Source organism: Anabrus simplex, chromosome 9 (assembly GCF_040414725.1).
Source record: "Anabrus simplex isolate iqAnaSimp1 chromosome 9, ASM4041472v1, whole genome shotgun sequence".
Classification (NCBI taxonomy): domain Eukaryota; kingdom Metazoa; phylum Arthropoda; class Insecta; order Orthoptera; family Tettigoniidae; genus Anabrus; species Anabrus simplex.
The window spans coordinates 105,196,378-105,222,953 of NC_090273.1; the positions used below are offsets into that span (position 1 = coordinate 105,196,378).

General features: G+C 39.7%; 1 protein-coding gene across 1 annotated transcript; it reads left to right on the plus strand.

Annotated features, from left to right (window-relative positions):
* The first annotated feature begins 3,164 nt into the window (after positions 1–3,164).
* On the plus strand, positions 3,165–24,446 carry LOC136880967 (glucose transporter type 3). The gene is made up of 3 exons (XM_068229184.1): positions 3,165–3,253; positions 17,486–17,826; positions 22,576–24,446. Exons 1-3 carry the CDS (start codon positions 3,172–3,174, stop codon positions 22,660–22,662), a joined length of 510 nt encoding a protein of 169 aa, XP_068085285.1. The 5' UTR covers positions 3,165–3,171; the 3' UTR covers positions 22,663–24,446.
* Positions 24,447–26,576: the final 2,130 nt, after the last annotated feature.

The following is a 26,576-nucleotide window of genomic DNA, read 5'->3' on the forward strand; positions in this document are numbered from 1 at the left end:
ATCATTATCATATTCTAAAGGCTAAGCCTTTTCGCCAAAGCCATGGATGTCCATCTTGAGCCAGTCTTTCCAACTGAGCGTAGGTCTTACAGTTCACCCTCAGATACTTTAAATAAGACGCTCTGGGTCATCCTCTTCCTCTTTTTCCGGGTAATTCTTCCTTCAAGGTTGTTACAAAGGAACTCCTCATGCCTCAGAATGTGACCAATACATTTTATTTTCCGTTTTTCAAATTCAGTTACTAGACTCCGTTTACTCCTCTCTCTCTAAGGACTTCGGTATTGCCCTTCATTTCAGTCCAACTTATCCTCTGCATTCTTTTCCAGATCCATATTTCAATCGCCTCTAGTATTTTCTGTTCTTGCATTCCTAATGTCCAGTTTTCACAACCATACGGAAGCACGCTCCAGACGAAGGTTTTGCAAAGGCCTTCCGAGTTTGAATATATATATATATGTTTGTTGGCCAGTAGATGCTTTTTATCTTGGAAGGCGCTCTTTACCATTGCTATAATTTTTGTGACTTCCGATATGCTCCAATTATCACTCGTGTTTATGGTCCCTAGGTATCAAAACTGTTTCAATTGTTCAATTTTATCAGGGCCAATTTTGATATGTGTTATAGGTGTTTTATTGGATTTACACGTTTTTATGGTTTTTGTTTTCCTTGCATCAATTTCGAGGTTCCATTTGCCTAAAGTTTCTGCTAGTCAATAAAGATTGGAAATGCAGTGCATACAAAACATTCACAAGTGCGAGAAAGAAAAAGATCTCTCTTAACCTTAACTTTCTGCACTCAGTTATTTCTAACACCCAGGTGACGTTTTCTACGCCCGAAAGACCTGGAGTCGTGGCTTAGACTGAGTCCCCACACACTTCTAGTTAGGTGTTTAATTTTATTTTCTGTTTTTCCTACTCATTGAATACAAGGAGAACTCTAGGAGCGAAAGGAAAAGTGAGTTTGTTACTTAAGACAAAAGAACGAAAAACCAATTCCATTTAGATTTTTGGTTAACAACTACAGGTTCGCATGAGAATTTAAGGAAAAGTGGGAACAATGTGTTCTTCGGAGCTAGATAGGTGATATGAGAACTGGAAAATATCCAAAGGAAAGCAGTATGGTTTGTTCTGTGTGATTTCCGGCAAAGAAGTAGTGTTACGAAAATATTGCCAACTTTGGGCTGGGAAGACTTGGAAGATAGGAGACGAGATGCTCGACTAAGTGGTATGTTCGGAGCTTTTTTAAGAAGGAATCCATATTTTCCAGTGTCGAATCAGTTAAACGTAATTTAAAAAGTTTTTAATCAGTTGAACACACAAGTTCGGGATAAATATTACACTATAACATACCTGTAAAAAAACCACTATTAAACAAGGAATAAAATTAGCGTGTATTTTTATGTTATGTTTTTTATGTTATGTTACATGTTTCGAATTGTCAGTGAAGAGATGGCATGGAATGGCATTAGTAGACGAATAAACTTGAATGTAGCTTTTAAAATTAGGAAAGATCATAACATGAAGATAAAGTTGGAATTCAAGAGGACAAATTGCCAAAAAGATTCATTTATAAAACAAGAAATAAAGGATTGGAATAATTTATAAAGGAAAATATTTAAAAAATCCAAGTTCTTTCAAAACGTTAAAGGGGACTTGTATGTTAACATCACAGAAAATGCTTCAATATTTGCTTATATTCATGGCATTCCTGCTACTGAAGATCAGAATGCAAAAGGTTATAAATATTATACTATACCATTAGAAGTAAGGCCTTTGCTGGCAAGAGGTAGTGTTTACAGTGCACTGTGTCTTCTGGTATGGGCTAAACTAAATTTGTTACTTTTATTGACCTGTCTCAGTCTTATCCTTGGCTTTGACAATATGAAAGTGGCTGAGGTATGAGTGATGCTAGTAATGCCATTCTTTATGCAGCCAGTCCCTGCTCTCGATGGTGTGAAATTGTCGCTCATAGGGTCAGTTGGTGCACGCGTTTCAGTGGGCTCGGCAGACTGATATGTAACAACAACTTCTGGCTCAGTGACGAAAGCAATGGGAAACTACCTCACTCCTCATTTCCCTAGTACGCCTCTTCACTGACACCTACGCCATCTATGACAGCTAATGGTGGACCTGTTGAGGATCCAACCAGCCTTCGGGCTGAATACCCACCATCCATACCATTAGAAGTATTTGAACCCATAAAAATAGTGCTTTCCCCATAAATTACTTTCGTTATAAATGACATATTTGAATGAGTTTTTGTAACATTCAGTAACTGTTGTCACTTTATGGGCTGGTACACGTATCTCAGAAACTATCGAAGATAGAGAGCTAAAATTTTGTACAGACCTCTCAGGCAGAGATTAGATTGATGTATACTATTTTTAGAGTTCTGCGTGAAAACATTTCTACATTTAGTTAGGAAAAATCACTGAAAAGTGTCTATATTTCTTTTCGTAAATATAAAAACTCACGCTGTACAATTCTGACACACTAGAAGTGCAATAATGGTCTACTTTGAAGAACATATTATGGTGAACATCTATGAAAAATTTCATTCCAGTAAAGTTGCTGGTTTCTGAAATACGTGTACCAAGCCATGAAGTGACAACATTTATTGAATGTTGAAAAATTCATTAGAAAATTATAACGAAAGTAATTTTTGGAAAAGCAACACTTTAATGGATTTAAAATTCTTATAAAGATATAGTGATATTATCACAATAATTATCACCTTGTGCATTCTAAACTTCAGTAGCAGGAGTACCATGAATATAAGCAAATATTGGGGAATTTCCTGTGATGTTCACGTACAAGTTCCTTTAAAGAAAGGGTGAGTAAATAATTGATAGGGAATCTGCCACCTGGGCGACATCCCCAAATGCAGATCATTGATGACTGATTGATTGGATGAGAAGCCCTCTCCCCGTCTGATGAAGAGCAGCCAGGTTCCCAACAAGGTCGTATGGTGTATGCAAATTGCGACGTTTTCCGGCTGCCATCAACAGTAAACAAAAACAATCTGAAACTGGAGCAGTATTACCTTTTAAAAGGATTAACTTATTTGTCTCGGTATCGTATTGTGAAACATGTGTTCAAAGTTCATCAGACTCACTCGCTATAAAAGAAGATGGATGTTTTGTATGTTGAGATTGTTATTTAAAAACACGCTATGGATACTCCTTCCATGTCATCAGACAACCAGCCTACGAAAGGAAAATCCAGCTTTCGACAGTACCTGGCAACTATCATAGGTAAAACTACATTTGTGGGAGTTTCTTTTAATTATTTGGCATAGCTGCTCCTCTGAGAAAGAGCCTAGAATGAAAGTGGCTGGCGTATGCCGTGTGTGAGAAACTGCATGTTACTGTGGTAGAGTAAAACGTTCAGTGCAGTGTGAATTGCAGGATTACTGAGAACAGCACAAACATCCAATCCCTGTGCTAAGGAAATTAGCCGTTTGCAATTAAATACCATGGCCCAGGCGGGAATCTAACCAATGGCCCCGCGGCCGGGAGATCAATACATTGTACAAGTGTAAAAATTATACCGTGATTTCGTTTTAGAGAAATAACACTTTGCAATGCCAGTGTCTTCGTCATTTGAAGGCAAATTTCTTCAGAATTACTTACCTTTCCCGTTTCAAAGAAGACGGCTGAGGTACCGGTGGAGGTGTTTTGTGAATCATTGTGATTATTTATGTTGTTGTTATTCTTGTAACCGGCTTTCGATATTTTGTCAACAAACCCCGTGCTCAGCGTTTGTGCTTCTGATGCATGACCCGGAACTGTGTGACTGTAATGAGCTCATCCTTCTGTGTACTTCTTGTAGAGGCACCAATGATTCTGGAGTGCCGGGCTGAGTGGCTCAGACGATTGAGGCGCCGGCCTTGGCAGGTTCGATCATGGCTTAGACTAGTGTTATTTGAAGGTGCTCAAATACGTCAGCTTCGTGACGGTTGATTTACTGGCACGTAAACTTCCGTGGAACACAATTCCGGCACCTCGGCGTCTCCAAAAACTGTCAATGGGACGTAAACAACAATAACATTAAAATTATTATTAATAATTATAAAGGGTATGGAATAAGCTCCTCTTTTGAATGACAACGTTATAATAATAATAATAATAATAATAATAATAATAATAATAATAATAATAATAATACCGAACGAGTTGATCGTGTGGTTAGGATTGCGCAGCTGTGAGCTTGCATTCGGCAGATACTGGGTTCGAACCCCACTGTCGGCAGCCCTGAAAATGATTTTCCATGCTTTCCTATTTTTCGTATCAGGGAAATGATGGGGATGTACCTCAATTAACGCCACGGCCACTTCCTTCCCACTGCTAGCCCTTTCCCATCCCATTGTCGCAGTAAGACCTATCCGTGTCGGTGCGACGCAAAGCGAATTACAAAAAATATTATTATAATACCGAGTGAAAAGGCTATGCTGCTTGGTTCATATGTCTGTGCCCTGGCTTTCGGGAGATGGTGGGATCTCATTTTTCACACCACATAAATGCTGGTTTTGTAGCTTAATTTAAGTCCGACTCCTTGGCTGAATGGTCTGCATTGGGGCCTTCAGTTCAGAGGAACCTGACTTCGATTCCCGGCAGGGTCAGGGATTTTAATAGCGTCTGATTAATTCTTCTGTCTCGGATACTGGATGTTTGTGTTTGTCCCAACACTTTCCTCTTCATACTCACACAACACACTACACAAACAACCGCCACAGAAACACGCAATAGTGATTACAACCCTCCAGATAGGACTGCGGTCAGAAAGGGCATCCGACCGTCAAATCAACATGTGCTAACACAGTTCGCACCCGCGACCTCACAGGGGTCGGGAAAGCAGTAGAAGAGGAAGAAGTTGTAGCTTAATTAAGGCCATCTTCCCAGTCTTAGCCATATTATGTGTTGGTTTTAAGATATTGGTTTTAAACCACAAACAGAATAATAATAATAATAATAATAATAATAATAATAATAATAATAATAATAATAATAATAATAATAATAATAATAATAATAATAATAATATTGTCCTGAGCTACCATGTGCAGGCTGTTTGATTTGACATCATCATCTGATAGTTTCCATTCCCTTTCCTGTTCTGTTCTTTTTCTCTATTTGATTTTAATATTAAGGGTTATATACATGGTCCCTACATTTATGTACATTATTGTACATTATATGTTCTGATATTTCGGACCACGTACTCCATACATTGTAATTTTATTTATTGGGTCTACACAGTGTTTTAAGTTAAGGCGTGCCGGCCTCTTATCGCTGGGTTCCCTGGTTCAACTCCATGTGCAATTTGTGCTGGACAAAGCGGATGCGGGACAGATTTTTCTTCGACTAGTCCGTTTTTCCGTTATCTTTCATTCCAGAAGCACTCTCCAATATCATTTCATCTGCCTGTCATTAATCATTGCCCCAGATGAGTGCAACAGGTTTAGGCAGCCGGTACCCGATGAATGAAAACTTCATTCGTTCCATTCCTGACCCGGTGGAATGACTGGGAAATGGCTGTGGATTTTCATTTTTTATTCATTTACCAAACAGTTGACCATTACAATACTTTGCACTTACAATATTGTATAATCCTATCTACAATATATTTTCTTACCCTTTATTGCTCTACCTCTCTCTGGAAGCAGTGTATGAAGTCGTTGACGAGGGTTCAGTGGTGCAGTGAATGGTTTGGTTGTACTGGTTTTATGGAATTGCTTAAAACTGTATGAAATGGGAGGATAATTAGGGCTGGGGCGTTCCGTCACATATCAGACCTGAGCATCACCTTAGGTTGTGGGAAGGGACCAGCAGAGATGTAGAGGAGTTTGGATAAAGGGTAGGGAAGGGGGATGTGAATCACAAAGGTTTTCGTTAAGGAAGGTGCGGTTCGAAGGAATCTAAACATTTGCAATTACTAATGGTCAAACGCAGCCACGAACAGCGAGAAACGGCCATTCGCGCAGCGTTGTGACCGGAGAGTATTACAACCGTTGCCCCTCGCGTCGTCCACGGCATTCCTCGCTCCGAAAATGAAAATCCACAGCCTGTTTCCAGTCATTCGACCGGGTCGGGAATGGAATGAATGAGTAGCGGCGAGGGTAGGAATTGTGCCGGCTGCCGAAACCTGTCGCACTCTTCTGGGGCAATGATTAATGGCTGACAGAATAAATGAAATTATATTGGAGAGTGGTGTTGTAATTAAAGTTGACTGCGAAAATCAGAGTACCTGGAGAAAATCATGTCACGTCTCCGCTTTGTCCAGCACAAATCACACGTGAAATGACTGGGTTTTGAACCACGGAACCCAGAGGTGAGAGGCTGGCGCGCTACCCCTTGACCCGCGGAGGCTCCAGAAATGCCACTACAATGTTCAAATGTTTTGAATGATATTTCTTGTGCCGATTATTTAGAGATTGTACAATTAAGGGGCTCCACCGGGCGAGTTAGCCGTGCGGTTAGCGGCGCGCAGCTGTGAGCTTGCATCCGCAAGATAGTGGGTTCGAACCCCACTGTCGGCAGCCCTGAAGATGTTTTTTCGTGGTTTCCCATTTTCACACCAGGCAAATGCTGGGGCTGTACCTAAATTAAGGCAACGCCCGCTTCCCTCCCATTCCTAGCCTTTTCCTATCCCATCGTCGCCATAAGACCTATCTGTGTCGGTGCGACGTAAATCAAATAGCCAAAAAAAAAATAATAACTGGCTCCCTTGTTGGTTAAAATATACTCGTAATTTTCTTAAGTGTTGATTTTTTTTTTTTTTTTGAGAAAAATGAATCATCATGTTGTGTACCTAAATGTAAGTTCAGTTCTCATTATTGATAATTACTTCAGAGATGTTGCTGGTCTTGCTTTATGACTATGCCTGCAGTTTCTGGTATGATTTTGTAAACAATAACGATGGTTTCAAATAACTCGTCAATGAAGATAAAATGTTATAGCTGTTTGAGTCATCAATCTGTCAGTTTGATGTGCAACTTTTCACGCCACCCTAGCCTGTGCTGACCTCCTATTTTAATAATTAATTGATGTTATTTGCTTTACGTCCCACTAACTACTTTTACGGTTTTCGGAGACGCCGAGGTGCCGGAATTTAGACCCTCAGGAGTTCTTTTACGTGCCAGTAAAGCTACCAACACTAGGCTGACGTATTTGAGCACCTTCAAATACCACCGGACTGAGCCAGGATCGAACCTGCCAAGTTGGGGTCAGAAGGCCAGCGCCTCAACCGTCTGAGCCACTCAGCCCAGCAAACCTCTCATTTTCTACATATCTATTACATTCCGCATATCGTAGAAGCGCCTAAAAAAACTGGCATGTGATAATATTTCAGCTTAAAACTCTGACCAGAAAAGTTCTGTCATCTAAGGTTTAGTATTGCATGAACTATTTCAATGACTTTTCGTTCTAAGTGATACATGCTCTGCGGGTCAGTACTTCCCCCTTCAACAGTCACATAATGGAATTTCGAGGCGCAACGGCGAAATACTCTAATCTACAACATGTTTTCCAGTCAGTGACCGGGTCCGGGATGGCATGAATGAAGCCCCCATCTTGCGGCGAGGATAGGAATTTTGTCGGCTGCCGAAGCCTGTCGCACTCCTCTGGGACAGTGATTAATGACTGACAGATGAAATTAAATGATAGTGGAGAGTCTTTCTGGAATGAACGATGACAGGGAAAACCGGAGTACCCGGAGAAATACCTGTCTCGCCTCCGCTTTGTCCAGCACAAATCTCACATAGAGTGACCGGGATTTGAACCACGGAACCCAGCAGTGAGAGGCCGACGCGCTGCCGCGTGAGCCACGTAGGCTTACGGCGAAATACTCTAATCTATTCGTAATATTCCGATCTTCGTTTCCCTGTACCACTTTTCTCCAAAACCAACAGAAAATATTTCTAGGTGTGTCCTATCTTATTCTGGTCAAACTGTACAAAATCCCACTCCTTTTACCCTCACTCGATTCAGTCTTAATGTGTAATCCTATCTGTCCATCTCACCTTCATAATTCTTCTGTAACACCACATCGTTTTAGTTTATTTCTTTTTCCTTTCTTTCTTTCATTATTTCTTTCTACACTAGATCAATTATTGACATGTTTCACTTCCATACATTTCAAGCCTCACAAAAAATTCTTAGAAGACAGATTTTTTAATATGCATACCTCTGTTTGAGCAAATTTCTTACCGTGAGAGTTGGCCGTACGATTGGGGGCGCGCAGCTTTGAGCTTGCATTCGGATGATAGTGGGTTCGAATCCCACTGTCGGCAGCCCTGAAGATAGTTTTTCATGGTTTCCCACTTCTCACCAGACAAATGCTGGAGCTGTACCTTAATTAAAGCCACGGCCGCTACTTTCCTAATCCTAGCCCTTTTCAATCCTTGCCTCGCCGAAACCCTTCGATGTGTTAGTGAAACTTTAAATCACTATCAAATAATAATAATAATAATAATAATAATAATAATAATAAACTTTGCTCCGCCTCCGTGGTGTAGTAGTTAATGTGATTAGCTGCCACCCCCAGAGGCTAGGGTTCGATTTTTGACTCTAGCACAAAATTTGAAAAGTGGTAACAAGGACTGGAACAGGGTCCACTCCACCTCGGAAGGTCAACTAAGTAGACGGGGTTTGATTCCCACCCCACCAATCCTCGAAGCGGTTTTTCGTGGTTTTCACTTCCTCTCCGGGGAAATGCTGGAATGGTACCTAAAAATAGGCCACGGCCGCTTCCTTCCCACTCCTAGCCCTCTCCTATCCCATTGCCGCCAAATGTGAGATGACACGTAAAAACCAAACCCCATCGTGCAGCAGCCCCGAAGGACCATGGCCTACCAAGCGACACTGCTCAATCCGAGGGCCTGCAGATTACGAGGTGTCATGTGGTCAGCACGACGGATCCTCTCGGTCGTTATTCTTGGCTTTCTAGACCGCGGCCGCCATCTCACCATCAGATAGCTCCTTAATTGTAATCACGTAGGCTGAGTGGACCTCGAACCAGCCCTCAGATGCAGGTATAAAATTCTGACCTGGCCGAGAATCGAACCCGGGGCCTCCGGTTAAGAGGCAGGCAGCCTACCCCTACACCGCGAGGCCGGCGGTGAGACGTAAAGCAAAATAATAATAATAATAATAATAATAATAATAATAATAATAATAATAATAATAATAATAATAATAATAATAATAATAATAATAATAATAATAATAAACTCCACAGGAGCAAAATACTTGTAATCATTCTCGTTCAACAGCTCGAACTGATCCGCAGCATTTCTGATCGCAAGAGAAATTGTAGCATGACGAGTGCTGCTGTCTCTTGACACGTTACGAAAATGACGGTTCTCCGAACGAATGTACATTCGTAGTCTAATTAGACAAGATCTTAATCACTGTGTCGTGTGTGTGAATGTTTCTTTTATGCAAAACTAGCATGTAGCTACTGCTTCGCCCGAGTTTATTAATTCGACGGTTAGATACTTTTTACATTCATTTAAAAGCAATATAAAAAGTATATAGAAACATCGATTTTGCATCAATTGCATGCAATACACACTTTTATTTTTAATTATATTGTTATTTTCTTTCTTTCCTTCTTTCTTTCTTTCTTTCTTTCTTTCTTTCTTTCTTTCTTTCTTCATCCGTTTACCGTCCTGGGTTGGCTTTTCCCTCGAACATTTACAATAAGATACAAAAGTTGAAAATACAAAAGTGGCTGGAATTGATAAGATTCTGGGGATATAATAAAGACAATGGGTTGAGATATAGTCCATATCTTGAGTACTTATTTGATTATTGTTTGCATGAAGGAGCTATGCCAAATGAATGGAGAGTTGCTGTAGTAGCACCTGTGTATAAAGGAAAGGGCGATAGACATAAAGCTGAAAATGACAGGCCAGTCAGTTTGACATGTATTGCATGAAAGCTTTGGGAAAGCATTCTTTCTGATTATTTTGGACATATTTGCAAAATTAATAACTGGTTCGATAAAAGGCAGTTGGAAAGGTTATTAGACTGAAGCTCAACTTGTAGGGTTTCACCAAGATATAGCAGATATCTTGGATTCAGGAGGTCAAATGGACTGTGTCACCATTGACCTATCTAAGGCATTTGATTGGGTAGATCATGGGAGACTACTGGAAAAAATAAGTGCAACTGGACTAGACAAAAGGGCGAATGAGCGGGGGGCTATATTCTAGAAAATAGATCTCAGAGAAATAGAGTAGGCGAAGCTTTATCTGATCCTGTAATAATTAAGAGGGGAATTTCTCAAGGCATTATTATTGGACTTTTATGTTTTCTTATATATATATATCAATGATGTGATTAAGGAAGCGGATGATGTTATTCTGTATAGAGTAATAAATAAGTTACAAGATTGTGAGCAACTGAAAAATGACCTCGATAATATTGTGAGATGGACAGCAAGCAAAGGCATAATTATAAACGGGGTTAAAAGTCGGGTTGTGAGTTTTACAAATAGGGAAAGTCCTCTCGGTTTTAATTACTGCGTTGACGGGTTGAAATTTCCTTATGAAAACTGAAATGAAATGAAGTGAAATGGCGTATGGCTTTTAGTTCCGGGAGTGTCCGAGGACATGTTCGGCTCGCCAAGTGCAGGTCTTTCGATTTGACTCCCTTAGGCGACCTGCACATGATGATGATGATGATGATGATGATGAGGACGACACATACACCCAGCCCCCGTGCCAGAGAAGTTAACCAATGATGGTTAAAATTCCGGACCCTGCCGGGAATCGAACTCGATACCCCTGTGACCAAAGATCGGCATGCTAACCATTTAGCCATGGAGCCGGACCCCAGTTACGATCATGAATGAAAACTGTGAAATATTAAGAGAATCGGGACTTTGGGATAATAATTGGTGGTTGTACAAACCTACAACCTTCTTGAGAATCCGCCCGTATCTCAAGTACTTAAGTTAATCGAGTTATACGAGCTATTCCATTCCTATATGACGTTATGAGTAAATAGTTCTATAACAGTATTAAACGAGAGGGTGTTGTAAAAAGCATTTGTATTCCTCCCCACGATATTCGGTCTAACTCCACCCCTGTGGAAATAAAGACTAAAATCAAAAGCATTAGAAGCCAGTAGTAATTGAGAGAGAAAGCTGCAGCGGAAAATCCAAGAAAAGTGGTCCGGGAACGGATTACATTTATATGCCAAATCTGTATATTTTTTTATCAACTAAAGTTTCTGGAGGAATTCCATGTGACTACATCATCACAATCCATTATAACCGTGTAAGTGTTTAGAGCAGGTAAGGCCTATCTTAATTTATCTTAATATATTAGCAAATAGGCCTAAATCTCACATGTTACAATTGCAATAGCGTTGTTTACACAGAATGTATGCGATTCATTCGATAACAAATTTAGGACACAAATGAAGATAATTGATTTAAAAGTAATTATAAAACTCAATTCAGAGAACTCCATTTCAATTCCATGGTGGGTTGAGGATTTTAACGACGTCTGGTTATTTTCTATGGCTCGGGGGCTGGGTGTTTAAGTTTATCTTATTACATACTTCTTCATCTACGTACAACGATACATCGCAAAAATATTTGCAAGGCTGATTGTTGGATGCGTGTATTAAAAAACGGGTGATAAGATAAAAGATATCTGACTCAAAAATATTATTAATTAATAGTTGATATGATCGTGCGACTCTTTGACTGAATAAGCAGAGGGCCGTGGGTTCGTCTCCCAGTGGGCCAGGTTATAAAATTTGTTTGGTTAATCCCTCTTACTCGGGAGTTGGGTACGTGTCTTCGGGCTGCCGACAGTGGGATTCGAACCCACTATCTCCCGGATGCACGGTCACAGCCGCGCGCCCTTAACCGCACGGCCAACTTGCCCGGTGTCTTCATTTTAATACACATCTTTATTCACATACACCACACCACACTACCAATCACCATAGAAACCTGCAATATTGAATACATACTTCCATACATTATTGGTGTCAGGAAGAACATCCGGCCGTAAGACTAAGCTAAATCCGTACAAAGTTGACAACAGGTAAATGGAAAAAGGCGAGGAATAATAGGAAGTATGTGGAAAGATTCAAGATGGTTCTTTTAAGGTGAAACATGAATCAAGCAGATGGTAAAGTTATTTCAAGTCAGGAATTCTTATTTTCCTGCCGTCATTTCCCAGGAAATGCAATCAATCAATCAATCAATCAATCAATCAATCAATCAATCAATCAATCAATCAATCATCATTCAATCAATCAATCAATCAATCAGTCAATCTATGCACTGCATTACTGGCAGATTTCCTCGCCTACTGTTTTCATAAACGTTTCCGAAAACTTGGAAATTTATCGTATATTTGCCCCACATTGTCCTCTTGAATTCCAACTTTATCTTTATATTACGATCTCCCTTACTTTTGAAAGCTCCGCTCAAGCTTATTTGTCTGCTAATGTCATTCCACGCCAACTTTCCATTGACAGCACGGAAGATACCACTTAGTCGAGCTTCTCGTCTCCTTACTCCCAAGTCTTCCCAGCTCAAAGTTTGCGACATTTTCGTAACACTACTCCTTTGTCGGAAATCACCCAGAACAAATCGTGCTGTCTTCCTTCGAATCATACCCAGTTCTCGTATCAAGTAGTCCTGGTATCGGTCCCCTACACTGGAACCACACTCTAATCGGGGTCTTACCAGAGACTTATACGCCCTCTCCTTTACATCCTTACTACAATCCCTAAATACTGGCGTAACCATGAGAATATATCTTTAACCTATCTGCTTACCGTACTGAAATCCTTCCTTATACTAACACCTAGGTATACTTATTACTATTATTATTATTATTATTATTATTATTATTATTATTATTATTATTATTATTATTATCATTATTATTATTATTATTTATTGTCTTGTTTTATAAGGCGGGACTCAGGCTATGAAGCCTGCTATTCTGTCCGACCACACATACACCTACATGAAGAGTTAAATATACACTAAATTATCTACACTTTAATATCTTAAGGTATCAATTAAATGTTTTAATTAACCTAATAACTTAGCTATGATCTAATCCTACTATGTTATAAGAAATTATTATTATTTATTAACCAGGTTTGACAGAGTTTCTTAGAGCGGAGGTGGTTTGACACGCTCCTAATTTCAGCGGGTAGGGAATTCCAAATTCGGCTGGCGGCTACTACAAATGATCTACTGTAGCCAGTTGAACAGTGAATGGGAATGCTTAGTACTGCGGTGGATGATGATCTGGTAGGAATACTAGAAGGTGATGCTAGGTAATGGAATTGTGTGGCAAGATATTCAGGAATGATGAGGTTCAGTATACGATGTAACAGGGAAACAGTGTGTAAGTTTCGTCGCTCTCTTAAGCGTAGCCAAGAAAGCCTACCAAATGCGGAAGAAATATGGCTAAACCTTGATATATCTGAAATAAATCGAACACATGCGTTATGTGCCTTTTGTTGCTTGATGGAAAGTGAGGCGTTCAGGTTACTGTATACTACGTCACAGTAGTTGAGTATCGGCATTACCATACTTTGGATAAGCAGTTTTCTTACATTTTGGGGGAGTAAATCTCTGAGTTTCTTAAGGGAATGTAAGGAATGAAACACTCGCTGACATATACCTGTTACATGATCGTTCCAAGTAAGGTTTTTATCCATTATCATCCCCAAGTTTTTAACTGTGTCTTTGAATTGTAACTGAGTGCCTCTTAATGTTACTGAGTGGGTGTGGAAGTCTGTAAGTCGTGCGTGGTTTTTTTTGGGTAGCTAAAAATACACTGCGATTTTTGGGCATTGATTTTTAGTGCAATGTCATCGGTCCACCTACATATTCTTCCTAGGTCGTCATTCATATTATTTATTGCAGTCGGTAAGTCACGAGGATGTGCATGTGTATATATCTGTATGTCGTCTGCGTACACATGATATTGACAATGTTTAATTACTTGTGTTAGTCCTGAAATGAAGATCGAAAATAGGAGTGCCGCTAGCACTGACCCCTGTTGCATTCCAGTCTCTAAAGATTGCCATGAAGAGAAATTTTCACCTGTAGATACACACTGCCGGCGATCAGAGAGATAGGAATACATCCAGGATAGTGTGCTTTGTGAGAAATTAAGAGCACGTAATTTTGCTATTACTATGTCCGTGTCAACGCAGTCGATGGCCTTACTGAGGTTTAGAAGAGTTAAAACAGTAACTTTTCCCTTATCCATAGCTGCTCCTATGTCGTTTGTAACTTTAAGCAGCGCAGTAGTCGTGCTATGATCGCTTCTAAAACCGGACTGGTATTTGTCAAGAAGCATATTGTTATTTAAATACTGTACGCGGTTATTTGTCTGTGAACTATTTTCTCCAAAATTTTGGACAGAAATGGTAAAATGCAAATGGGGATCGAAAGTCTTTGGGTTCCACGGGATTGTTGGTCTTGGGGAGTGGGCGAACAATTGCACATTTCCAAAGGGAAGGGAATATGCCGGTTATCAGTGAGGTATTAATGATGTGGGTTAGAGTTGGTAGGATTATGTCTAGAGTTTTTAACAGTAACTGTGGAACAATCTCGTCACATCCGGTCGCAGTTGTCTTTATTGATCGTGCAATTTGTTTCACTTCTACAGGATTTACGAGGGAAAAATATAACTGTTCTCCTCCATTGTTAGTATTGCCATTGTGTATAATTTGGTTAATCGTCTGTTCTTTTGTTGTCTCGTCAATGTTAACGGGTCTTGTAGTAAAGTACTGGTTTAAATCATCCAGTGATAGTTTAATGTCTGCAGTATGTATTTTACTTCCACCTATGCCCATTTTGTTAATGGTTTTCCAGATTGTTGTCGTGTTTCGGGTTAGCAAAATGTTCTGTGAGTGTCTTATTTTAGCATTCCTTACGGCCTGTGTGGTCCTGTTGCTAAGGGTCTTGTACAGGTCAAAATCGTTTGGTATTTGGCTAGTTTTAAATTTTCTGAAAGCTTTGTCTTTCTTTGTCATTAAGTCTCGTATTTCCTGAGTCATCCATGGAGCCTCAGGGCGTGTTACGCGAGCAGTGCGTTTTGGCGCGTGTTTATTAAGAAGAGCTTGCAGTTGTGTGTTTAAGAACTCCACTTTCTATATTATCTAAAATATGGACATTATGCCGAAGTATGCTTGCAGCGTCTTCTAATAGGGCTTCGTTATTTATACATTTTAGATCTCGGAATGTAATTAATTTAGGTCTGTACTTGGGGCATTTAAGTGAATAAGCTAAATAAATTAAGTCGTGATTGAATAGTCCGCAAGCAGACATTTGCCCGTGGTTCAGTACCCTGTCAGGGTTATTCGTCACAATTAAGTCCAGTAATGTATGTGACGTGGCTGTGTGATGTGTTGCGTTAAGTGGCAAAATCGTCATGTTACAAGATTTAAATATGTTGATTAGTTGTTTAGTCTCAGTCATTTTGTCGTTAAGGATGTCAGTATTGAGGTCTCCTAGTAATAAAACATGCTCATACCTGGGTAGGAGGTCAAGTAAGATGTCTTCAAGGTCGGTCATGTATCCAAACTTTGGTGGGCGATACACAACACTCAGTAAGCACTTTTCACCTAAAGCCTCATTTTCTATGAACATTAACTCAGGCCTTGCGCAGTATTCACTAATTGTAGATTATTTTATATTTTAGGTCGTTCCGAATATACATAGCTACTCCGCCGCCGGCTTATAGTAATCACCATGAGGTACTATCACCCCATCAACACAGTAAATAAAACTACCGAGCTCGATAGCTGCAGTCGCTTAAGTACGACCAGTATCCAGTATTCGAGAGATAGTGGGTTCGAACCCGACTGTCAGCAGTCCTGAAGATGGTTTCCCGTGGTTTCCCATTTTTCACACCAGCTGGGGCTGTACATTAATTAAGACCACGGCCGCATCCCTTACCTGCCCCATCGTTTCCATAAGACATATCTGTGTCGGTGCGACCCCGACGCTATTAGGTTTGCGAGGACTAGGGCGTCTTTCATTTTCACGCCCTTCGTGGCCCTTGTCTTCCTTTGGCCGATACCTTCATTTTTCGAAGTGTCGGATCCCTTCCATTTTTCCCTCTGATTAGTGTTATATAGAGGATGGTTGCCTAGTTGTACTTGCTCTTAAAACAATAATCACCACCACCACTGAGAGGACTTTTCCTCTTGGTGAAACTTACAATCTGACTCCATCCAGTTTACCATTATACCATTGTTGAATGTCCATCCCACAACATTGTCCCTTTGTCGCCGCTCACACTCCTGCAACTCATTTACTACTGTATATAATTTAACAGCATCCGCAACTAGCCTTATCTATAATTCTAGTCCTTTGCTCATTTCCTATTTTGTGTTTCCCCTATCGGAGTTGTATCGTGGATGTTGAACCACTGTCGGATGTTCACCGTCCAGAGTAATCTTCTCCACTCACGTTTCCCTTCCATCTTACCTTCTGCAACCACTTGTATCAGACTATTAGGACTAATGATCTCACTGGGAGTATCTCATATCCACATCAGGATATAAGCCGAAATATCACAGATTCAATAAAACTAAACTCGTGTCCTCTTATCTTCGAGGCAGTACAGTTTATTTTCAGGCACATTCTCAGTATATGTGAGCTTCGTGTATCCTTTTAACCACATGCTATAGTCCACATATCTAGTAAACGTCCTTCTGAGTGAGTGACTGACTGGGCGTGGTCATGAAGGTAGTGTTGTAGGTCTGATTAGCATGCTTTCTCTCTTCCCAGTTCGTTAACTCTTAATTCTCTTGTTGACACGCTATGTTCAGCCACTGAGCACGATTTGTATGCGAAGACTGGGCTGCGAGAGGAGTGGGAGACTTGGTAGCCCCTCCGATTGCCCCTCCCCACATACGCGGCCAATTCCAGTGCAGTACGTTTAAAAAGTATTTGGACTATAGCCTCCCTGCGAATCGTAGATCTCCGGCAGTACCAGTAATCGAGCCCACTCCTCCGAGGATGGCATCAAATAACGATAATTGTTACTCTACAGAGGTAAGCATTGATACAATTTCGTCTCACAGATGCATGAAAAACGAGGATAAAATTCAATTACTTTTATAGATTAAAAAATTTGGAACGGAAGTGGAGCTCTTATCTTTGACATAATTAGCACCGATTGTTCGCCATATACGTTCAAACTGGGTACTAGTTTTCGAGTCGTAAAAGCCGATCACTCTTTTCTGATACGCGTTCTTGTTCCAGTTGGGCATCATTAATTGAGAACGTAATTTTTTTCTTGTATTTTTCTAATTCTGTTTAATAAGATTATAAGTTATGATCAAATATTGTAATTGGACTAACACCCGTACATTTGCATACAATAAATAAATAAATAAATAAATAAATAAATAAATAAATAAATAAATAAATAAATAAATAAATAAATAAATAAATAAATAAATTTCTGCTTGTTTCAGTGAACCTTGGCACCTTCACCTATGGTTCAGTGGTGGGGTGGTCTGCAAATGCTGTTCCATTCCTCCAGTCTCAACATTCTCCTCTTCAGAACGGGCCCATCACCAACGAAGAAGCTTCCTGGCTAACGTCACTGCTCTGTCTTACAGGAATACCAGCAGTTCCACTCTACTCATGCATTTGTCAACGATACGGCTGTAAGGTCGGCGGTTACCTGGTGGCAATACCGTTCATTGTTGGCTGGATCATCGTCATCTTTGAAGATTCACTCACCACACTCTACATTTCAAAATTCATTGTCGGCTTCAGTTCAGCAGGCTCTTTCGTTGTCAGCAGCATTTACGTAAGAGATATAGCTGAGGAGAGTATTCGTGGTTCTCTCTCCTCACAAATAGTACTATTCGTCAACACTGGGCTCCTTTTCGCATACATCATCGGTGGCTTTTTCCCCTACCAGATTGTTTCCATCATTAGTATTCCTATACCCTGTGTATTCCTTGCTACCTTTTACTTTCTTCCAGAAACACCCATGTATTTAATGAGAAAAGGAAAACAAACAGAAGCTGAAAAATCATTACAGTGGTTCCGAGGTAAGGAAGCTGATATTACTCAAGAAATGGAAAAAATAAGAGAAGTTAACAATTCAATAAATTCTGAAGATTCAAATTCAGTATCCTTCAAAGAATTATTTGCTTCAAAAAGCAATTTCCGCGCCTTTTCAATGGGAATGATCCTGTTTTTTAATCAACAATTGTGTGGATACTTTGGAATTTTAAATTACACTGTCACAATATTTCAAGAATCTGGAAGCGACTTAGCCCCAGGTGTGTCATCTATCATCGTTGGAGTCATGCTGGTCTTCGGAACGTATATATCCACTTTGCTTGTGGAGCGAGCAGGTCGCAAAATACTGTTACTGATATCTGATATCGTTATGGCAGTTTCTCTCGGAGGTTTGGGACTGTATTTCTATTTGAAAGAGCAAGGACAAGATCTAAGCAGTGTTGGTTGGATACCTGTAACGTGTTTGTCTTTCTTCGTTGTGTTTTTCGCCATCGGGATGTGTTCTATACCGTATGTATTACTTACAGAAATATTCTCTCCCAAAATTCGCGAATTGGCATCATCAATAGCTATAACCGAAGCGTGGGTCCTTGCCTTTTTAGTTGCCAAATATTTTACATTTCTCGGCGAGTCTCTTGGTTTGTATGGATGTTACTGGCTTTTTGCTGTCGTTTGTACTCTGGGAACTGTATATATCATATTTGAAGTTCCAGAAACGAAGGATCGTTCATTAGATTTCATTCAAGAGGAATTAGATGGGAAACGATCTTCTTCGCATGTAGACGAATTCACTTACTCCTCCACAACTAAGATTGTATAGTTTAGGTTGACCTTCCTAAACTCAACAAGACTGATGTGCCCAGACTTGGGCCATTTGAAAGCAAAAATATTGAGAAAATCTATGGCTCCATGAAGGAAAGAGAGCATGAAGAATAAGGTATTGCGACGGGTACTACTAAATGTACAGATCATCTGACGTTGTGACGTCAATTAAAACAACTAGACTAAGATGTACAGGGTATGTGCAGATAACAAGCGATGAGGAAACACTTGAAGAAAGAAGATGAGGATCTGAACTCCGAATGATTAACGGAGTCTTAGAAGATGTGAAGATACTTGGAAAGATAAACTGATGGACAGTTTCCACGGATAGGAAAGCCTGGAGGGAGTTCCAGCGAGATGCCGAGATGATGATGATGATGATGATGATGATGTTGATTATTATTATGATTATTCACTATTTTTAATACATCTTCTGTCATCAATGACAAGGGAAGCTGTGATAAAGAGGTAAAAAGACGTATTGTCTTAAGTCGTGCTGCAATGGTTAAACTTACTAAGATCTCGCAGAACCTGGCAATATCAAAAGCCACGAAGATGCGCTTGGTAGAATCACTAGTGTTCTCCGTCTTTTTGTACAGCTGTGAGACCTGGACCGTGAATGCTAAAGACTAAAAGCGCATTGATACCTTTGAGATGTGGTGTTGGCGGAGAATGCTATGTGTAGCCTGGACAGAAAGAAGAAGTAATGTTTCCATTTTGGACGAACTCTGCATCAACAAACGCCTATCTTCCCGTGTGAGTGAGCGTTACCTCCAGTTCCTTGGCTACATTTTAAGACGAGATGGAGAGAACTTGGAAAAGGTAATTTTACAAGGCAAAATTGAAGGCAGTAGACCACGAGGAAGAGCAGCAGGCAGATGGATAGATCAGGCGAAGAAGATCACTGGGCTACCACTTCAGGTCATATTAACGAAATGTGAAAACCGCTCGGGATGGAGACATCTTGTCAAGGTTGCAACACGGAAATGATGGAGTTATGAGGTCACAACGCTCAGTAATGAGCACAACGACTGATGATGGTAATACATCTAAGAGTAGCGTATGTTGCATTCACAAAGTAAACTGAATAAAATAAATATTGAAAATTCCAATATTTCTAATGTTGACTCACGAAGAGTATTTCAGCGTTTTGTTGAATTTGGTATGACATATGACTCGTAATATAAAGTTTATGGTATTAGACTTGAATGCCCGGGTTTGCTGTTAATTCTTGCTAGAGTCTTAGAACAATTTTTCTGTCAGCACTGGGTACGTTTAAGTATCGCATGAGGCAAAAAATCGACACTGAATGTTACTTAACTGCGTTGATACAGTTTGTGTTCAAAAGGTATACCATCACGTGTCAAACATTGCTCATAACTAGGGCTCAGAAGATAAGGAAAATTTTCTTTTGAGTGTGCGAAGACGAGTCTCAACATAATATATATTCATTTTCGGTCATTATAGATTAGAGAATGGTGGGTTTTGTTTGTTTTTTATTTGTTTCTTTCCTCTAGTAAATAAATATTTGTCAACCATATCTGAGAAGAGAGAAGATGAAAAGCAAAATGAAACCAGTGCCTTAAAAAGGTACGGGTATCAAATTATGTACAAGATAAGTGAAATATTGAAAGGAGAAAATTTAACGCGAGTGTTTTTGAAGAGGAAGATCTAACTTGCTTCAGGTATGAACCCCTAACATCCGTCGATGTGGACAAACGTTTTTCAATGTTTCGGAACGTGCTGCCTGAAAACAGACGATCCTTTCCACCTAACAACCTGGAGATTACTATTGTGATACACTGCAAATTTAACTGAGGTAAGGTTTCTGAATTCCAATTTCTGTAACCTGCGTTAAGCAAAATGTCATTCCAGTTATACTAATTTCAATTTCTTTCTCCAGAATGCCCATTGCTGGTTGGCTGAATTAATTCTAGGTGGAAAAAATTCATTCTAAATATTGCAAATATTCTTAACAAACACGTAATTCCTTTTCTTAAACAATGTGAATCTAAAAATATATAATGTCTTAAAGAGGAAGTATTTCACTCCTACATTTTTGCACTGACATTCCATATCACCAGACTTTTACGTTTTTAAACATAATATTCCTTCATGAAATATTTAATTAAAATCATGAATGTGGATCGCATTTTATGCCCTTTTTGCCACGTTTTAGGTCCTTGCTGGATACTTTTAGAACGTTTTTAGGTCATTTATAGTTCCTCAACTTCCGAGCCCTACTCATAACGCTTCTGAAGTTAATTGACACAAAAAATTACGTTATCTTCTCGAGTGATACGGGAATATTTTTAGGTTGGTCATCTGTCTTGAAAAGTTATTCTATCAGCATACCCCATTTGTATTCATCTGTAGCCGTGAAAACCAGTGATTAGTAAGAATACGGAAATGGACTTTCACGAGAAATTACGCGATATCCAAATTGTCGTCACAGAATGGTAAGTGATTTTCCCGCCATGTTGGCTGTAGCTCCATCTTGCTGCATCCATTGTTGCTGGAAGTTCCTAGCACGACAAAAACGGCGCGAATCCCGCACGAATGGGTCATTAGTCTCTATAGATTACCTTGTCCATTATTTCTGGATTTTGAGAAGAATCCTCGACGTATTTAAACATACATGTTTATACATTTCTAAGTACAGTGAGTTTCTCTGATCGGTTGGCCGGCAGGTGCACCCAGCTTATCTGCCTCCCGTTGACTCATCACTGCCCGCTCCGCGGCATAGAAACAAGTACAGCACTTCCCTCTCTTTATCCATGCGTGACACGAGATAACAATTAAAATTAGGAAAATAAGAATTAAAGAAATTAGTAATTAAGAATTAAGAAAATAAGCTCGTACCTTATGACAGGAGATGTTGGAAACCTTCTCCGCCTTGCATCCTCACATTTCTGTCATATTCTGAGGAAATTTAGATTCACACGCATAAGTTCGTCTTCCGTAATTGAGGCTATTTCTCTCCGAATATGTTCCTGTATGGTTTCAATTTTAACATTTCCGTAGCCGGCCATGCTGAGCATACGAAACCCCGGTTTCTTGTCCAAATCGTCTTAGGGATTTTGTAGGCGTATGTTCTAATCTTTCTGCGATTTCGTTTACTTTTTTCCTCGTTAAGCCCATTTTTTAACACTTCGCTTCTTATCGAGTAAAGAACCAGTTCCTCTCAATTTATTTGCGAGTATCCGCACGATCCCTCGACGTGGAGGACGTACACCTGGAAATTGTGTTACAAATCGCCTAACGACTTCCCTCCAAGACTCTGTCTTCACATAATTATCGCACATAAATACCCCTTCCTCTACCGTGTACACATGTGGAGATATTATGAGAAGTATACTCCGAAGGAGCACTTCACAACTCTAGAAAACTTGGAGCGACAGATCAACACTTAATACACGTTCTACGCACGGACCTGAACTGCGAAGTGCGGGCATTCCCGTGCTGTCGCTGCGCTGTGAAATGTTAAGTGATGAGTCAACGGGAGGCAGATAAGCTAGGCGCGCCTGCCGGCCAACCGATGAGAGAAACCCAATGTATTTTTAGTGTGATTTGATAGAATATGATTATGTTCTTTCAAGAACGAAATATATCACTCTATTTTAATGAAATTGTTTATTTTCTAGGTATAATTCTGTTACCATGTACTTTTCTCCGATTGTTTATAAACTTATTTATTCAAAATTAGGTTCGGCAGACTGAAGAACCTAACAATTACAAAGTAACCAAGTCGAAACTGAAGAGAGATGGCTTCATATATCACACACTATTATAAACCATACAGAAGACGTGGACAGCTGATGAATAATAATAATTTCTGTGTCTTCTCTTTTGCCTCATGCCGTAGTACCTTAAGAAGAGCTATTACAGTAATGAGCTAGGTGTGTGTGTGTGGGAGGGACTATTGCATGGAGATTGAAATTCACACATTCGAACGATTTGGCTTCACAGCACTTTCTGGCCCAATGAAGAAAGCATTGGCAAATATCCATTCCTCATGCTGCCCCGTATGCATCATTATGTCACCGCCGCCGTCTGGGTTTGCAGTTTCCCTATAATTGCACAATCTTCGTGATGCTTTTTTGAGGATAGAACCAGCCTGCACGTTGAAGATTTAACATATAACTATGGAGAGAATAATGAGCGAACATATTTTTTTCCTAAAAATATTAGGACATATTCTGTGATTTCTACTGTAATTTCCGTACGCAACTTAATTATGTTACACTTTGTAAGTCCTTTAACTATCACCTTGTACATAGAAACTTTCATTTAATTATCGTTTATCTCATTTTCTGTGATGTTTAAAGAGTTGATGATAAAGTATATGCATTTACTTATCAATTGGTTGGTGTTATGCATTAGTACATGACCAAGCGCCAAAAATCATTATTTTTAGATTATTGTTCCATCTGGTAGTTAAAAGTGTAAACTTCATATGGTTCATTCTTTGTACTTTCGCTTTCAATATGAGATTTCTGGGAAAATTAATTTTCACCAAACACCAACTCCTCATTCATTAAATTAAAAGTTTGCATCAACTGATTAGCCACTATTTCTGAGTCCGAATTTCATATTGTATGCCGTTATTATGTAGAACATTGTTTTGGAACATTTTGTATAAGGAATTCGTGGTGTAATTCAAACTTTAAAACCTTCTGTTCTATTTAGTCGTTAAATTGCAGGCATTTGTGAAAAAAGGTATGTGATCAATATAAAACACGTTGTATTTGACAGAATATAATCCTGTACTTAAATGAGCAATAACATTTGTTTTAAAAAATACCATATTCTATACTGCACTGAATTTTTGAAAGTCGAATCGAATCATTAAATGACAATTTTGTTGGTTAATCAAGTGATGAAAAAAAATACGGAAATGAGCAAGTGACATTATCTCAGATTACGACAATATATTTAAAAATGAAACTCATTTTGAAATATTAACAAGAAAATTAATGTTTTTATCTTGATGTTGGTATTCATTACTTTACAGGAAAGGTGAATTTATACAAAGGATTTATCTTTTGTTTAAATATCTTAAAATCTGTTCTTTTTTTTTTTTCTTTTTTTGCGTTTGGTTAAGTAAGGCATAACACCACCCAATTGCGAGTGGCTTTGTAACTATTCAGAGGAAACTCGACCTGGCTGGCGATGTTTAGTTTCAGTTTACAATGTTACTGTGTAAATTGAGTAAATAAATAAATACACAAATAAAATGGAAGATAACTTATTTACTCGAAACTGAAGAAGGGTATTGTGATTCCACCGTCTTACTGACGTCCGTCAGAACTTACAAAATTCTGAACAAACCTATCTTAGTGAGATTGATTCGTAAGTCATGACAAACGTGTTATATGTTCAGAACTTGTGGCAGCACTCCAAATCCAGTATACAGGATGGTCAGACAACATGGACCGGGTTAAAGGCTGGGCCATACTGTTGAAAAAAATGAAATGAAATGGCGTATGACTTTTAGTATCGGGAGTGTCCGAGTACATATTAGGCTCGACAGGTGCAGGTCTTTCGATTTGACACCCGTAGGCAACCTGCGCGTCATAATAATGATGATGAAATGATGATGAAGACGACACATGCACCCCGGCCCCGTGCTAGAGAAATTAAACAACGATGGTTAAAATTCCCGACCCTACCGGGAATCGAACCCGGGACCCTGGTAACCAAAGGCCAGCACGCTAACCATTTAGCCATGGAGCCATACTGTTAAATAATTAGAAAAAATTAATTCAATATCTCAAGCCGATGTAATTTTATCAGCTGCTGAAGTTGTTGTTGTTTTTTTTTTTTTTTGGCTAGGGGCTTTACGTCGCACCGACACAGATAGGTCTTATGGCGACAATGGGATGGGAAAGGCCTAGGAGTTGGAAGGAAGCGGCCGTGGCCTTAATTAAGGTACAGCCCCAGCATTTGCCTGGTGTGAAATCACGGAAAACCATCTTCAGGGCTGCCGATAGTGGGATTCGAACCTACTATCTCCCGGATGCAAGCTCACAGCCGTGCGCCTCTACGCACACGGCCAACTCGCCCGGTCTGCTGAAGTTAGCCAATCAGATCGCTTCGTGGGCGATTTCAAATGTGCTTTGCGAGGCGATGTTGCTAAATCTGCACAAGGCAGCTTGAGAGCACTAATCGAAAGAAAACAAAACTTCGCGCCAGGGGGCGGAATTGAACAAGGACCTCCGAGCTGACAAGATCGCGCCATAGCGCTGATGTGACCCCGGATGTTAACCATGGGGTGTATGTGTTTGATGCTGATTTCTAGACATGACTCTCAACCTGGTCTTAAGCCACCTGCAGATTTGGCAACACCGCCTCACAAAACCCATTTGAATTCGTCCGCGAAGGGATGTGATTGGCTAACTTTAGCAGCTGATAAAACTAATAATTCTTTTTCAATTTTTTTTTTTTTTTTTTTTTTTTTTTTTTTTTTTTTTTTTTTTTTTTTTTTTCAGTATGACCAAATCCCTAGCACTCATATGCCCGGATTACTTAGTTTCCGACCACCCTGTTTAAGTTTGAAAATCTGTATCTACCTCTCTCCCTCAAGTAGAGCACCCTCAAGATCATCAACACAATCCTTGCTCTCCATCCTCAATCATCACAGTAGCACGTATAGCAACTCATTTATATTGAGCACCACACGTTCCTGGAATTCTCTCCTGGTTGAAAATAGGGACATAAGTAAGCTAAAGCTTTTCAGAAGAATGTGCTAGAAATTCTACCTACATTGAGATTAATTGCTCTAAGAAGCACTCTCAAATGTTAGATTATTAAATAAATAAAATGTAAACGTAAGGTTGTCTGCCTCTGTGGTGTAGTGGTTAGTGTGATTAGCTGCCACCCCGGAGCCCCGGGTTCGCTTCCCGGCTCTGCCACGAAATTTGAAAAGTGGTACGAGGGCTGAAACGGGGTCCACTCAGCCTCGGGAGGTCAACTGAGTAGAGGTGGGTTCGATTCCCACCTCAGCCATCCTGGAAGTGCTTATCCGTGGTTTCCTACTTCTCCTCCAGGCAAATACCGGGATGGTACCTAACTTAAAGCCACGGCCGCATCCTTCCCTCTTCCTTGTCTATCCCATCCAATCTTCCCATCCCCCCGCAAGGCCCCTGTGAGCCCGCCTGGGCTAGGTACTGGTCATCCTCCCCAGTTGTATACCCCGACCCAGGACACTGCCCTTGAGGCGGTAGAGGTGGGATCCCTCGCTGAGTCCGAGGGAAAATTCCGACCCTGGAGGGTAAAGAGATAAATAAGTAGACGAATAAACATAAGGTTAGTGACATTATAGCTTACATTTTTCGAGATTTAGTTTTAATAATAGTAAAAGTGTACATTCTTTTAATCATTTAAAAATTATTTTTTAATACCTTCAATTTCAGTTAAAATACATTTTTCGTTTACTTTAAATTAGATTAAGTTTACTTTTAATTTCAAGTAGTTATAATGCTCAGTATATTATGTTTATGCAGGTGTATAATTATAGGGTTTCGTATATTTCAATAGCCTAAGCCCCACCATGTACAGAAACGGATAAATAAATAAATAAATAAATAAATAAATAAATAAATAAATAAATAAATAAATTACTTAATGCAACCAAAAGATGGCCTTCATGTGTATTATTTGCTGGTTAATAACTCATTGAAATATTAGTGAGCTACCGGCCGTGTA